Source organism: Fusarium sambucinum, chromosome I (assembly GCF_050947815.1).
Source record: "Fusarium sambucinum isolate potato_lamoka chromosome I, whole genome shotgun sequence".
NCBI classification, from domain to species: Eukaryota; Fungi; Ascomycota; class Sordariomycetes; order Hypocreales; family Nectriaceae; genus Fusarium; species Fusarium sambucinum.
In genome coordinates, this window is record NC_139294.1 from 5,588,223 (window position 1) to 5,604,584 (window position 16,362).

A 16,362-nucleotide genomic window follows, 5' to 3' on the forward strand; every position below is an offset into this window, starting at 1 on the left:
GTATTGGAACAGGACTACCAAATAGTGCAGGTAAGCTGAAAGGGTTCGAGGTTGTGCTCCAACGCTGACTACCTTGTTCATACACGACATGTTAAAAGAATTGTACAATAAATACAATGCAATACAATTACAGTGTGTGTTTTACTTGAGTCAACAGTAGGCTTCATGCATCCTATCGAGTCAGGCTCTGACTGAGAGTCATTCAGCTAAAAAGTGTGACGATAAAGGCTTGAATTGTAACTTGCACTGCATAAGGATGCCCACCAAAACTTGATTTGAATGCATGTAATACCAGATCTGAATGCAGAGTGATATGCACAACATAAATTCGCTAGAGAGCATTCATTTAGCTAGAGACATAAACATAGATTGTAACGACAACAAACACATTGGCGTGCCCAATGTTATGCGGTCCACTGAGCTAACTCGAGCGCTGGACCTAGACTAGATGACGTTGCTGATTTCGCACTGTTGCTGTGACTGCCACAGGTGAATCTTTGGATAGGAACATCTATCAAATGCCATTATGATGTTTCGGTTCGACAACCCTTCTAGAAAGATACCAACACTGATATCCAATACAGTCAGCCTCTTCCAAAAAGGCTGATAATGCCAAGTAAAGAGGTGGCTTGTAACTTGCGGTAGAGCCTCGACAGGCCAGCCTCCCAGGTTCATCGTCACTTTTTTCACAAGCCCGGGCCCACATTGAGCTAAAGTTGAGAAATGCATATTTTAGCATGGAGTTTAAATACAGATGCATAGATAAATGATTAAGCACCTGCCAATTCATTGAATGAAGAGGCAAAGTCATAGCATTATATACTTTATGACGATGCTGTATATCTCAATATGCATTCAATCTCAAGCTTTCAAGGGCATCTCAGGGGATATTGATCCACAGTGGACTTCCCAGCAGGAGGTAATAATTGAACAGCGCTGAAGACCCCACCAATTTACGCCATGGGTACCTCTGGCGGGTGGCTTGTCACGGTGCGCGCACTGTCAGGACCCTCCATCTCATCATCTCTCATGGGTCCCAGGCTCTTGGGGATCAGAAAAGTTGGCTGCTTAAAGTAGAAGAGACAAAATTAGTGAGTTATGCTGTCTTGAACTGGGGGTGGATTGTCAGAGCAATTATTTTGTTATCTTGAACTTCAAAAGTCGTCTTTTCTGTTCCCCCTCCCTAGCAAGACCAGACCAGACAAGGCAAGGTCAAGACAAGACAGGAGGGAAAAATTAAGGGCCTCCACTCCTGGACTCTCTCTTGACTTGGAGAACAGAACCTGAGAGGAAGTAAAAAAAAAGAGCACAAGGTAACGAGAAACCGCTGTCACCTCCCCAACCACAATCCATCCACCTTCTTCCAAACCCCCGTCTCCCGTCTCCCGTCCGCCGTTTTCCCGTTCCATCCAGATCATCACGGACATTTACTGGGACTTGTTCCATCTTCTTTTTCTTCTCTCCTCCCCCTCTGCCTTCCTCTTAACCCCCTTTCCTCAATCCTTCTTCTTCCCCTCTCCTCCCCCCAATTTTTTGTCGACATCTCCCAGTCACTTACCCTCTTCTCTCTCCCTTTGATTACCTACTCCTCTGTAGTTCGCAATTCTGGTTCGTCCAGAGCTTCAGCCCTTACGTCGACGAAAATCCACGACTTTTTGTAACCAACGAGAGACGAGTTTGCCGCGCGAATCCAATCCACTCCCCTTTTTCGCAACACTATTTTATTATTCAATAGCAGTTTGAAATAGTGCGTGTCTGAAACGTCGCTATTCGTTTACTGGAATATTTCGTTTGTCGTCTTGGTTGCATTACCTGTCGAAAAACGAGTCAAAAAGTAGCCTCTGACGTTACTCCGCCACTTTCGCTGGAATCCTGAACTTGACAGGACTTGACTCGAAAGGCCTCCTTCGCTGTGCTGGCTACATTCTCGCCCTCTTGCCACAAAAGGTTGACGACTGGAGACCTGCTATCGGTGCCCGCTTTGGTTGCCTAGCGACAACCTTTACGACAGACACGTTAAAACGAACCAAACGTTTTAGTCGGGTTGACTCAGCTGCAAATCTTGCGTTTGACGTTGCGGGACTCTTGAGCGTGCTCATTCAAGTTCGTGGCTGCGTCTTGTGCTTCATTTCTTAGCTACACCGCTTACGACCGAAACGAACATCGGACCTCGATCGACGATTTTGATGCCGCATCGTTAGTTTTTATTACGCATCTGATATCTTTTGCGACACGCATCTTTAAGCCAACGTACATCTTGAGTTGCCATCATAAAAACATCAATATTCCGGTATAGTCGACTGCTGGGTAGAATCAGCAGCTCCTTGCCAAACTGGATCCAATCATCACAATGTCGCAACAACCGCACGACATGAGCTACCTTGACTATGGTGCCTCCAACAACCGTTCTCCGAACTCGAGACAGAACTATGCTGCCGCTGGTGGCTTTTCTGCTGGACTATCACTACCCCGCCAGACTCAACGCCCGTTTGACGCTCCTCTAGGCTCATCTGCGCTCTACCCTGCCGACAGGATCGCAAGTGGATACAACCATCGAGGTATGGACAACATGGCTGGCGGTATGCAGGGCTACATGCTGGACAACGGCCAGGCTTGGAACTACAACACAAACGGCGTCGCCACCGTCAACGGAGCCGTAAACGGCCCTGGCCGACAGCGAAACGTGAATCGCCGAGCTGCTCTCCCTCAGGTATGTGGCAATGACAGAATAACAGGACTGAACTGACCAAAAATAGACATGGACCGACCACAGCGGTCTTGGTATCCATGGTAGCCATGGTGGTATTCAGGGTTACCAAGGTGGAATGAACAACAACCCAATGTCAAACGGCAACCTCCGTGTTGAGCACCCTGGATCTCACGGATCTCCTACAGATCTTCGATCAAACACCTCCGATGCCGATCAGCTCATACCCACTGCTATTGTTATCAAGAACATTCCCTTTGCAGTCCGCAAGGAGACACTGGCTTCGATCATGCTCGAAATGCACCTTCCTCAGCCATATGCCTTCAACTACCACTTCGACAACGGTGTTTTCCGTGGTCTGGCTTTCGCCAACTTCCAGTCCGCTGAGGACACACGCATGGTAATCGAAGCCATGAACGGTATGGATGTTCATGGACGCAAACTGCGAGTTGAATACAAGAAGATGCTCCCCGAGGCTGAGCGAGAGAGGATCGAGCGTGAGAAGCGTGAGCGCCGTGGCCAGCTCGAGGAGCAACACAGGGCTCCCATGCTGCACCAGCAGAGCTCCATCCAGTCCCTCGGTAGCCTTTCACAGTCTCAGGCCCGAGGACCTGCACACCTCGGTATGCTCGACGCATCCCGCGTTCAGTCTCCCTCAATCAGCATGCCAGGAGATGTCGATCTGAACGACCCCCAGACCCTCGAGTTCTACACTGAGCTGGTCATGTTCCGCCGTGATGACTCTCGTGAGGTTCTTGTCTTCCCCCCCGGTATCGCCCCTGAGCACCGCCGATCCATCCACATCCTTGCACACAACATGGGTCTTGAGCATCAATCTATGGGCGAGGCCGAATCTCGCCAGCTTACTGTGCTTAAGAGACAGCAGCCATCGCCTACTACCAACATCCACAGCCAGCCAGCTACCAGTCTCGACATGCACAAGCGCGGACTCAGCCGTGCCGCTACTTTTGACTTTGCTGCGGATCGCGAGACGAGGGCTGCCAGCAGCAACTATGCCCATGCTATGGGTCGACAGGGCCCCACCCTTGAGCTTCCCGGAAGCCCTGATGGAAACAGCATTCCCAACAATCTCCGGGCTGCTAAGAGCTTTGCCGATCTCCGATCTTTCACCCCCAGCCCTTCGCAGGCCTCTTCCAGCTACCTCGCACCTGCTGGTATGAACAACATGGGTGGTGGCTCCAACGCTCGCTTCAATGACTACATTGGTGGGAACATGTCTCCTTCCGGCCACCCCAGCAGTGGTACCCCCGGCCCCAAGAACGACCAGGCTCTTCTCAACAGCCTCAACAACATGAACCTGGGATACGATTCTAGCGCTATGCAGAGCCAGGCACGAAGCACCCCCGGTGCTATCGGCAGCCAGCGTCCTGGCAATAGCTCTAAGGGAGCTCCTGAGCGTCAGCCCCGTGGACCCGAGTTGGAGTTCAACTCTGGATTTGCGGGCCGACGAGCTAACGGCCACGCCACTCGCGGCAGCGGTATGTTAAATGAACTGATGGTCAATTGAACATGGACTAATTTCAACATAGATTCGTCCGACAACGGAGCCCGTGTTGGTTCAAGCTCCACTAACGCCTCGCGATATCACTGAGTGTGTTCGCTTACCCCTGGCGGGCCAAGCCTAGAGCGACGTTGAAGCCAGTCGCCGGCTACAATTGCGCGTTGATTAACGACAACGAAAACGACGCATTGAATTTTTTACATCGCATTTGTTATTACGAATTGTAATATTTACATACCTGGGGGAGTGATGGCAAGCTTTTGCCTTGCCCTGTCTTGTTAAACCCCATTGCATATAGTTTACGTGGGAATGGTTTTATGACTTTTGAAGATTGTTGGGGACGACAGTGGCCCATAAGTGTGGCCGACTTGATGACAGCTACCGATGAGAGAGTATGGGATAGGATATCTGGATACACAATGTTTTCAACACACCTGGGCAACCAAACATGGAAGGTCACGAACCCGCTTGGCAACACGCACAACCTGGAATACCCTCGCCTGTACCCCGACAAGACCTACGACCACTACCTGACGATTATGACGCTTTTACGACGTTACGTCTAGACAGCTATACTGGCTTCTCCTCATCAGGCTGTGTACATCGCCAGCGATGGGAGGAGTTGCCTCGGCGACTACAACCTACTACTATACCCACCAAATAATTTCTGTCTAGGCGCTGCTCCTGGCATGACCGCGACGATGAAGACGATATGGAGACGCCCGAGTCCGGCTATTGGACTATTGGGCACGCAAAGCAAAGGGCGGCTGAAGTTGGAGTGAAGGCCGCGTTGGAATGGAAAAGAAAAAAGTTACAATATCTGGTTCTGCATTATTCGCTCGATTGATTTAGTTGATGGTTTTGTTACTGTTTCTGTTTTCTTGTATGCCTAGTTGGCTGGAGTGAAGGGCCTATGCCGTTTCGAATTAATTCTGAATTTGCCCGGTAGCGGTTTTGAGGAGAGTCGAGTGCGTGTATGGTATAGCGAGTATAGTAGGTGTTTTAAACACGAATAAGAAGATGATCAGCGAGGCAAGAGGACTGTTGTGTATACGCTTTGAATTATACGTGTTTGTTGTATCATGTTGGTATCGTGTTGGTGTCATGAGTAAGTCCTGCCTGAGGTTGTCTTTTGATTGTCCATTTGTTCATGCCTTACGTAGGTATGTATCCTTTCTTCTACGTGTGTTTTATATACAAAGTTGTCAAAAGACAAGAAAACTCAGTCTGCATGATATTTCAACTTTGTCGTCTTGATTATTAAGACATTTCTTCAACGTCCGGTATTAATACCTGAAACGATCTAGTTCCCTTTTCTGATAGGATAACTTCTGTCCACCAACAGCGACGTCATCTCCACTTGTAAGAGCATTGACTGAGAGTTGACGTTAACGTTGACGTCGAATCCATTCACTCGTATTTATTCTCTTTCTCTTTCCTCTTTTCATCATGACTAGTTTCATCTCATCTTATCTACCTTTCAGAAAATCAGAAAATACAGCAAACATGGCGACTCCTGAGACCAACCAGCAATGGACCACCGGCCAGGATGGTCTTGATAAACTCCAGTTTGGAGAGGGAAAGGTCCCGCAGCCCAAGGATGGAGAGGTCCTTGTCAAGATCCATGCCGTTGGTTTGAATTATCGTGATACCGAAGGTAGGTTGTTGATAAATTTAATAAAAAGACAGCGTTATGCTAACTACGCAAGTCATCAATGGCGACTACAACCATCACGCCTCTGTCCAAGACACCGAGGCTCTAGTACCCTGTTCCGACATGTGCGGTACTGTCATCCAGAGCTCTTCTCCCAAGCTCAAGACGGGCACTCGTGTCATGTCCATCTTCAACCAGACCCATCTCACCGGCCAAGTTGTCGAGGCCGACATGGCCTCCGGCCTCGGCCTACCTCTCTCTGGTGTTCTGACCGAGTACCGCTGCTTCTCCGCCGACAGCCTCGTCACCGTCCCGGATTACCTTTCTGACGAGGAGGCTGCCTGTTTGCCCATCGCAGCCGTCACCGCCTGGATGTGCATCAACGGCATGCGACCATTGGGTCAGCCCGCCGATGGCAACAAGAAGAAGGAGTCGGTTCTCCTCCAGGGCACGGGTGGTGTCGCCATCGCCGGTCTTCAGATCGCAAAGGCGGCTGGCCTCAACGTCATCATCACTTCTTCATCCGACGACAAGCTCGAGCGCGCAAAGAAGGACCTAGGTGCCGACACTGGCATCAACTACCGCACCCACTGGGAGTGGCAGGATCCTGTCATGGAAGCCACCGGTGGCCGTGGCGCCGACATCATCTTCGAGACGGGTGGTGCACGCACGCTGCGCAAGTCATTCGACTCGGTTGCTTTCGGTGGTTTGATCAACTGTGTCGGATACCTGTCCGGTAAGGAGGAAGAGCAGGACACTGGCGGCAAGGTCGGTGTTAACGTGCTTGCTCTGCGAAGGAACGTCACACTCAAGGGTATCCTCAACGGACCCAAGGATCGGTTTGAGGAGATGGTTTCTTTCTACGAGAAGCACTCTATCCATCCTGTCATCTGCAAGACTTTTAGGTTTGAAGAGGCGAATAAGGCGCTTGAGTATTTGAGCAGTGGACAGCACTTTGGAAAGGTCGTTGTCAACATCTCAAAGAGCGGATAGAGGATGGGATACATGCATATTTAAGCCGACAAATGAATGAACAGAAATATTTTACACAAGGTCTTGAGTGTGAAGTTATTGTACGACATATTGGAGAAACGCTACACTACATTAGACTCTTAGTAAAGAGCTCGGATTCACAGCGGCTATCTGCCCTCAGGGTATCAGAGAAATTGGCCGCCAGAAGCATAAGAGACGAAATTAGTAGGTCAGTTTATGCTACTTAGACTATGCTTCTTAGGTTGTTTATTTTTGTAGCCTAAGGCTCAGGAGGTCAACGTTTCTCTCAGTAGTCTACCAAGGCATCATGATGGACTAGGACCGAAGTCTTGTATTGGTTTCTACATTCCTACCCAATCCCTGCCTTCGTTTCGCCTATGTAGCGAGCATGCTTATCATTACAAAGTCTTGGGAACAACCCGTACGTTGGAATCTATCAGGTCCAGCCTACTGACCAACGGCGCAAACACAAAATCCTGGATAGGCTTAAGGATGAGAACAGCCTGATTAATACGCCATCCCAGCAAAGGAACCAAAGCTCCGATAAAAGCGTCCGTGAGGAAATGATTTGCCGTCGCAACAATTGTGATGAGCATAGCAGTCGGCCACAGAGGAGCGAGTATGCGCATGAAACGATGCGGAGAGAAGCGACACATGCAGACCGCAAAGAAGAGAGACGTTCCAAAATGCAAACTCGGCATTGCGGCGATTGTTAACTGGAAGCGATTATTGTTCCAAACGTTGGAGCCACCGGGTTTGCTGTGCAAAACATCGACGAAGCCGTACTCAGGAGGCAGTAAACGAGGAGGTGAGCAGCGCCAGAGAGTGACGATGACGAAAGCGATTGCATTATCAACAGCGATGGTACGACGAATCCGTTGGAATGTCGAAGGCGGGAGATAAGTGTAGATGTATATGAGAAAGAGAATTCCGATGCTGATGTGGGAGTGGTAGATCTTGGCAAGGATGGACATGAGCCATTGTTGTTCGGACATCATGTATGCCTGGAAACGCTGCTCGATATTGAGACCGAAGAGGGATTCAAGACGGAGGATTTGAAGAGCATGGTCTCTTGCGCGGTCGAATATGTCTTCGTTGCCAGCAATTGTTCTGGCTGATGCAGCTCGAAGGCCTTGATATATCCTACACCAGGTCAGTAACTGATATATACTATCCGACTACGATACATACCAGTACGTCAAGTTCCAGTACCAAATCTCTATGAAGAATGGAAACTTGTTAAAGAAGCGGGAGAGAAGAACGAAAAATAAGTTGGGAGCTTTGCGTGCAGGTCGTTCGTTTTGGAGCAGAGCTGGCTTCAGGGATGGCGAGTCGATGTATCTTTGACCAGTTTCGACATCTTCTGATAATTCATTGTATGTCACTTGGGTATCCTTTCGTCTATTGATTAGACATCCTGCAGTAAAGGCGAGAACAATGACTATGGCAGTCTGTTAGATACTGGTGAGTGATGGCTTTGGTTGAACTATGACTTACACACTGGCTCTACTACATTCTTGGAAGCTGTAACCATGGTCGCGAATAATAATTGTGTTGGAAAAACAAGAGTGCCGAAACAATGTAAAGTAAGAGTCGTATATATAGAAAACAGTCTAGAGAATGTGGTGGTTCAAAACAGTCCAACCGTATAGCAAACAACCTAGACCAAAAAGAAAAGAGGGAAAAGGAAGGGGAAGAAGGAGAAAACGATTAAGAAGGGACAGGGAGATATACATAGTAATAGTCAATATCCATACGTATTCATGGTTACACCCAAGCATTAGCATATGGGGTAAGATAGGCAAAACAAGGAAACCAGGCACGAGACGCAGTAATTAACGGCAGGAAAAGCTCGTCATCGGAGAATGGAAAGCCACTCTGACACTAAAGAGGCTGGCTGTCAATGTTACACAACCTTGCATGTGTCAATTATATGCTTTGTACATGTCAGGAGACTTCACATGTTGGCGAGCGTCGGCTACACTTCAAGGGTATTTATGCATTAGTTTCCTCTTTACTTGAAGGTCACCGGATTGTATCATGATCTATTGGATTATACAGCCTGGTAATAAGTTGATCTATTTCTATTTGTAGTATATCGGTACGTGTTCTGTGTTTGTTCTCTTTGCATAAGCTCACCTCAGCTGTCGACATATCTTATATGCACAGCTTGTCACTCCATAGCCAACAAGCCAATGGCAGAGTAATGATATGAAAAGTGCAATAAGCTTAACTCTCGTGCTCGTTACCGTTTTCGCCTCGACATGGCTCCTCAACGAATCAAACCCGCAGCGGCACAATTCACTGCAATGAGGCGAGACTTAATCTTGGAGGGTTACATGTACCGCAGCCAAAGCATATAAATACATACTGTTATGAACTTGGCGAGAAACCATTGGATGGACTAATCTTTGTGCCACCGTTGTAGTCTAACACTTTGCGAAAGTCGTCAATAATAGACTTTACAATGGGACGCCCTAAGAGAAAAGGACTACAAGTTGTTTATCTACCTGTTCGAAGCCTAATAGAGTTTCCTGCAGAACTTGATCTTCAAAACACTAAATACTAACCACCTAAAAAACCATATACCTCTCCAAGACTCCAAAAAAACACCCATATGTTCAAAATAACTGGCAAAAAAACAGGTCTCGGAGGGAGTCGAACCCTCGCTGGCGGAATCAGAATCCGCAGTCATAGCCGTTAGACCACGAAACCAAATAGTAGCTTGATGCTATGACTACAATGTAATTATTTTGATTTAGTTAGATGCTGCGCTGTGGAGTTGTGGGCTGGGCCATTGTCGAAAATCCGAGGTGCACGATATTGTAGTTGAGGCGGGTATCGGGCCGAGTCTTTGGGCCAATCAACTTATTTTGAAGTGGGTACCGGGCCGAGCCTTTGGGCCAATCAATTTATTCCAGTTTAGGAAATAAAAAAAAACCCAGTAACTAATTGGGACAATGGCAGTCATAACCGTCACTTTGAACTCAATTCATTATCTTGGCAATATAATTCTGCCAGAGTGTTGAAGAGGATGATTATGTACTTGCAATCCGGCGACTCGGGTTCGAATCTGACTCCGAGACCAAGATTCAAGATCCCCGTTCCGACTGCCGGAGTGCGCGGATACCCGTTAATGTGGTTCATTAAATCGGACGAAATCAGATACAAGGTATGATCCATGGCAAAGACCTTGGGGACTTGGTGTCGAGCCTCGGTTTGAGATCTTTATGACATGGTATGAGATGATTAACATGCAATCATACATACTGCTTTATCAACAACATGTGTTATTCACAGTCTAATTTGCTCACCTCATCTACTAGAGCATCTTCAGTGATCACTCCCGGTTGAATGAGAGACTTGAGCACTCGATATCAGACAGTGTCACATGAGAAACCACACTTCTTCCAGTCCAAGCATGCCCCTTATTCTAGGGCTGAGATAACAAGCCGCCAAAAAGCTTGTCTGACATGACATTTGACGTTCATTTGCCGAGAACATGTATCCATTACCATCCGTAGCTTCCGAAGTGACCAAGAACATGCCAGGGGATGGTCATGATAAGGTTCACATGAAAGCAATCTCGACTTAGATAGCAGTCCGACCGAATATTGGGCACAAATCTTGACGATTGAACATGTTGGACGTAATGCACAGCACACATCAAATCCCATAGCAACTCATACATTAATTACCAAAAACTAAGTCAAAGAGAAACTGTTTGTTTCTCCGTATCCTCCGCAAACACTCCATCCCCATCCTCCCCTTCTCCGGGGTATCATAGCATCCCAAATGTGAAAACAACTCCAATGCCTTCGCAAGTAACATGATACCAAATCGCATCGCGAGAAACATGCCACGACACCATAAAACATCATCAACCTCCTAATAATGCACATGCATGTCTTTTTTCACCAATCGTGAAACCTTCTGAAATGTTCCCATGTGAAATCATATCTTCCCAGCGTGGTGTACACTGTCGGACCCATCTTCTAGCTCACGACAAAGCGCCATGTTTCCATGGTCTGTCTCGTTAGACAAGAATAGCAGGAATTCCTCCAGATTTTAGTGCCATAGTAGTGTTCGATTACTCGTAGCGTCTCGGGGCACCACAAATGTCAAGCACACGTTCTGATGTTCGCACAATCCAGTCAAGCTTGGCTCTCTCGAGGTTGGCAAGGAAGGGATCGGTAGGGAAACCATCTTGGATACCACCAATAAGAGGCTGAATGCGTCCAATAAGGAGCTGCATGGCCGAAGTGGTGCTCTTGATTATATCACGAGCGCCGGATTGGTCCCATTCCTGCAATGAATTAGTTTCGCCCATGTAAGTAGATAAGTTTGAACTTACAAAGTTAGGAAGGCTCTCCGCAAACGCGTTAAGGGCCATTTCGATCCATTCAACTTCCTCCTTGAGACGAGCGTTTGGCTTCAAGTTCTTGGAGATAGTGGCAATCACAACAAGTAGAATCAAGAGAGGCATGTTCTCAAACTTCTTAGGAGGGAAGCGGCTGAGGCAGCGGCGGAAAATCTCCTCCTCGCGACCACTCTGGATCCACTGGATCATGGCATCCTGGTAACGGCCCTCCTGGATAGCCTGCTCAACAATCCTGATGCGCTGCATCAAGTCGTGGTCTGCTTCAGGCTCAGTCTGGTTACGCTGGCTAGCGTAGGCACCGGCAAGGGCACCAACACTCGCAGTAGGAGCGATGTAGTCTGAAGCCTGCTGGGACGCTTGAGGGCTGTTCACATGCTGAGAACCACGAGCGTACTGGGGGCTGCCAACGAACTGTTGAGCTTGGCTAGCGGCCTGACTCGGGTGGTAGCTGCCGGTGAGGCTGGCTTGAGGGTGGTGTTGGCTGGTGGCATATCCGTGATGCGGGACAGGTTGACCGTGGCCAGCAGTCTGAGGGATTCCAGAAAGCTCATGGACAGGTTGTTGCTTGAACTTGAGGAATTCCGCGTGGAGAGCCGCCTGAGACGCGGCCATGGTCTCAACAATTCCGGAGAGATGGGTGATGTGAGACGTCAGCTGGTCGATCTTGGCACTGTCGGCAGCATGCTGAGACTTCATGTACTCAAACTGGTCATGGTACTGCTGGTGCAGCTCGCCGGCAACACGCTGCGACGCCTGAGTTGCAATGTTAGTGAAAGTAGGAGTGAGTCGCTGAGTCAGTGTTGTGACAACTTCCTGCTGAACGCTTGTGGTGACAGTGTTACCAACTCGTTCCGAGATGGACTTGACAAAATCGCCAGAGCGCAGGGACCTGTTGAGCGCATGAGGAAGGGAACTCTGAATCTCCTTTTGCACACAAGAGGCAAGGTGGGGTTGCAGCTTGTTGTCGAGAAGATCGCTGACAGCGGCACCCGCCTTGTCGCCAATGGCGGGGATGACGAGCTCGGTGAATTGGTGATGGATGAGAGCCTCGAGGACCTTTTGAGTGTTTTCGTTCAGCACCTCCGAAACCATATCAAGGAGCTTAAGTTGGTGTTGGTTGAAATTCTCGTCCCGAACACGGATATCGTCATCAATCTTGCCATGGAGGTTCTTGAAAGATGATTTGAGCGTATCGCCAACGCTCACATTCAGACGAGACTCGAGTCCAGAGATGGCAGCATCCAGTGCCTCAGAAGAGACAGAAGGCGCAGTAGTGTTGTTTGCGCCCTTGGCATCCTTATTGCCAGCACGAGGTGTAGCGCCGTTGGTGGCAACATCACCCTGGTTCGCCGCATTCTTCTTCTTTCGTGACTTTCTCTCCGGCTTCTCAGACTGGGACTCCTTGGCGGACTGGACGGGCGTTTCAGCCTCCTTCGGCTCAGTCTTTGCCTTGGCTGGGGCAGCCGGTTCAGGCCCACGCTGGACAGACTCGGTCTGGGATCCAGGGGTGGCCTGTACGGTCTCCTTGTTGGATCCGCGGTTGACGATACGGACAGCGGGTTCTCCGTTGCTGGCAGGAGTTGGGGTCTCGGCAGGCTGGGGAGCCTTGAGCTTCGAGACAATGACGACATTCTGAGCGACAGCGTCAACCGCGTCGAGGACCTTGTTGTCCTTGGACCATCCGAGCTCGGTCTGCTTGACGAGCAGGCAAGCAACACCCTTGGAGTGCATGGCATACAACTCAAACAGGGTGGGTTCGTCGGCGTCTTGGACCATGGCAGGTGTGCCAAGAATGTCAAGACTTCGCAGGATACCCCGGTTGGCGAACGAGTACTCTCGCACACCACTAATGACAGCGGTACTATCCGGCTGGGGAATGGAGGAGTCCTGAGCGACAAGTCGCTGGATGTACTCGGCCTGGGAAACGCTCTTCAGGTTATACTTAGGTGCCGACAAGTGCGCAAAGTAGATCGAGTTTCGTGTGGGGTGGCCTATGACAATCATGCCAGTGGCGGAGTGGTACATGACACTGCAGACGGCGTCCGACTCCTTGCTGTGAGGGAGGTTGAACTCCTGCACGGGTTTGCCAAGAGCAAGATCCCAAAGCTGCAGAGTATGGTTCTGCTTCATTCCGACAATCATGTATCGGAGAGCACATCGCTTCTGGTAGGGTCGCTGCTTGTCGAGAAGCAGGACTGAAGTAGGCCAGGCCTTTTCGCCCTCAGGAGTGGTGGCAAGTGTCATCAAAGGCTCCTTGACCTCGAGTGAGGTTTGTGCAGGAATTGGAGCACGTGGATCACAACCCTCCTTGACAGCGGTCAGGTCTCGAACATCCCAGAACTTGACCCGACCAGATTTATCAAGAGAGACGATGACGGAGTCGTCCTGACTGAAGGTGAAGTCCTTGCCGGCCTTACCAGTGTTGATCTTCAAAGAGCATTGTTTGGCAAGGGTTTCTGTGTCGACAACACGATCATGGCCTGGCTTAAACAAGTTGTTCTGCAGAATGTAAGAGGGCCAGATGAGGTTGATGGACTTTCCGCGACCAACGGCAAAGTACTCGGGGTGAATGGTGGAGGTGCGAGCACGGGTCTTGAGAACACCGCCAGGGGCGTCACCCTCCTGGGAGCTCATGGGAGGCAGAGCAAAGCCATACTGCTCCATATGTGTATCCTCGATGTGATCCTTCTCGCCATCGCGAATCTGAACCCAATACACTGTGCCACTGATGCCAGTACCGATAATAGCCTCGCGGTGAGCGCCTTCGTGATCAGTAGGGGTGACAGACATGGCGACGTTGAAGATTCGGTCCTTGGTATCGGTAAAGATCTTGGCATCCTTACCATCCTCCTGTCGAATGACACGGAGACCTCCCTGCTTGGACATACCGTAAGCCATGTAATTCTCCGTGGCAGTATACAGGTTGCGGTCGATCTGGTCGAATTCCTTCTTCAGTCGAGCGATATCCATGATGGTCTCGTCGCGGAACTGAGGTCGCGGGTCGGTTCCCTCTTCCTGAAGCGTAATGGAAATCCACGGCTTCATTGGGAAGTTGAAGACCTTGACGGGAGGAGTCTCCTTTTCTTCAATTACGACAATCTCATCCTGATCGGCGCTCTCCCAGCTATCAGCAACACCCAGGGCGGCTTCGTCAACAATCTCACGAACGGTCTCGGCAACCTCAGCTGAAAGAGCGTCCTCGAGAACACCTTCGTTGTCGCTACGCTCGAGCTCAGCCTGAATAGCCTGAGCGGCATGTTGAGCGCCGTCTTCGAATTCCTTCTCGGACTTTGCCTTGCGCATCTCGTTCAGACCCTGGGCAATTTCAGCCTGGGCCCGTTCGTACTCAGCGCGCTCAAGTGCCTCAGTGGCGTCATGATCAGCCTGCTCAGCAATGTCCTCAACTGCCTCCGCAACGGTCTCCTTGGCCGCAGAATTATGGTTCTCGAATTCGGGAGCGGGGGGTGTGCCCTGCTTCACGGAATGGTGAGACTGAATGGACGCAGTTCGGGTTGCTTTACGACGGATCTGGTGAGGAGACGTTTGGAAAGCAGCTCGCTCACTACCAGCGCCGACGGAATGGTCGGGACGGTGGGAGTGATGAGAGTGGTGTGAATGATGCGAAGCCGCGGGCGAGTCCTTCTTGAGAATCTGGAAAGGCAGGGCACTAGGCGACTGCGCGGCGCGACCGTGGCTCTGGCTCTGAGGAGAAGACTGAGCAAGGTTTCCCAGCAGCTGCTGGAAAAGAGCTGATGCATCGGCTTGATTGTCCTGAGAGGGATAGTAAGAGTCGGAAGCGTTGGAAGGGGCATGAGAGCCGGCGTAGGAATCGGACTGGCGGTGCTGGAGGTTGGAAAATTGGCCGCTGTGCGAGTGCTGGTGCTGGCCGTACTGCTGCTGAAAAACACCCGAGTAGCGAGCGGTTTCAGCGGGAGCGTTTCCGGGAGATTGAGGCGTAAGGTTCGTCGAACGTGAGGCCTCGCTCAAAACCGAATGCTGCTGGTCACCTTGGCTAGGTTTGGGACGGTTGAGGAGGTTCAGCAGGTAGGAACGAGTGTCAGCAGGAGGCGAACCGTTACCAAAAGGTTGCTGCGGGTGGGCCTGCTGCTGCTGCTTTTGCTCCTCGGGCTCATGGGCGCCACGCATAAGAGCAGCCAAGAGGCCAGTAGGATCAGCGGAGGAAGGCGAGGGCTGGTGAATCTGAGCGGGCAAAGGGCTCTGGATTATTCCGCGACCCTGCTGGGCATGCTGCTGGAACTGATTAAACTGATGCATCTGAGGGTCAGGCGACATCTGCTGGTGACGTTGCTGAGAATGCTCCTGATGCTGCAATTCCTGAGGCTGCTGCACTGGCTGGACCGGCTGCTGCTGCGGGTTGTGGCCATGAGCGCGAGCTTGGGTAGCCTGGCTCTGCAGCTGGGAGCCGCCTGAGCCACTGAACTTGAGAAGGTTCAGCAGGTTAGCAGTGCGATCAGTATTGCTCGCATTGGCGTTGGTTGGCGGCGTGGGAGCCGCAGGCATGTCGAGATTATCCATGACAGCAGCCTGGGAAGGAGGGAGGTTGCGGTTGCGGACTCGAAAAGAGCTCCCGCTTAGTTTTGGGGTTTGGTTTGAATCTGAAAGTGATTCAGAGACGAAGGGGAAATGCGGCGAAAGGGAAGCGGAGGCGGAACGAAAGCAAAGCAAACGGGCCGATCAGATTCCGGAAGAACGCCAAGAAAGGATGAAATGAGATGAAGATGATGAAGAAGAATAGGAAACGAGAAGAGAATGATAGAATTGTATCAGATAAACAGTTGCGATTCTATTTTTTTGCACTTTGACTCTCGTCTTCAAGGATGAGGCGAAGAGTAAGGTGGTTGACCTGAGAGAGGGAGAGGGAGAGGGAAAAAAAACAAAAAGTCGCGAATGGATGATGATGACGGTGAAAAGGCAAGGTACCTTCTGTAAAATGGCTGGTAAGTGGCACTTGCACTTGGCCGGCACTGGCACAGAATTGGCAACCTTTAAAGGACCCAAGGTTAGGTACCTGTAGTAGGGTGTGGTACCTTTCTTAGCTCCAAACTCCAGCAAAGTAAAGCTAACTAGCGGGTAACGGAAGCAAA

The 16,362-nt window shown here is 50.1% G+C and overlaps 4 protein-coding genes across 4 annotated transcripts; 2 read left to right on the forward strand and 2 right to left on the reverse strand.

Moving 5' to 3' along the window:
- Positions 1–2,350: 2,350 nt before the first annotated feature.
- FSST1_004499 (uncharacterized protein) lies at positions 2,351–4,319 on the forward strand (the record flags this gene model as incomplete). The annotated part of the gene is made up of 3 exons (XM_083230679.1): positions 2,351–2,710; positions 2,757–4,206; positions 4,258–4,319. The coding sequence occupies 3 exons, from the start codon at positions 2,351–2,353 to the stop codon at positions 4,317–4,319; spliced, it is 1,872 nt and encodes a 623-aa protein (XP_083087929.1).
- A 1,359-nt stretch (positions 4,320–5,678) lies between these two features.
- FSST1_004500 (zinc-dependent alcohol dehydrogenase family protein) lies at positions 5,679–6,876 on the forward strand (the record flags this gene model as incomplete). Its single annotated transcript, XM_083230680.1, has 2 exons — positions 5,679–5,886; positions 5,939–6,876. The coding sequence occupies 2 exons, from the start codon at positions 5,679–5,681 to the stop codon at positions 6,874–6,876; spliced, it is 1,146 nt and encodes a 381-aa protein (XP_083087930.1).
- A 398-nt stretch (positions 6,877–7,274) lies between these two features.
- Positions 7,275–8,410, reverse strand: FSST1_004501 (PAP2 superfamily-domain-containing protein; the record flags this gene model as incomplete). The annotated part of the gene is made up of 3 exons (XM_083230682.1): positions 7,275–8,019; positions 8,068–8,317; positions 8,374–8,410. 3 exons carry the CDS (start codon positions 8,408–8,410, stop codon positions 7,275–7,277), a joined length of 1,032 nt encoding a protein of 343 aa, XP_083087931.1.
- Positions 8,411–10,966: 2,556 nt separating this feature from the next.
- On the reverse strand, positions 10,967–15,793 carry FSST1_004502 (uncharacterized protein; the record flags this gene model as incomplete). Its single annotated transcript, XM_083230683.1, has 1 exon — positions 10,967–15,778. The coding sequence occupies one exon, from the start codon at positions 15,776–15,778 to the stop codon at positions 10,967–10,969; it is 4,812 nt and encodes a 1,603-aa protein (XP_083087932.1).
- Positions 15,794–16,362: the final 569 nt, after the last annotated feature.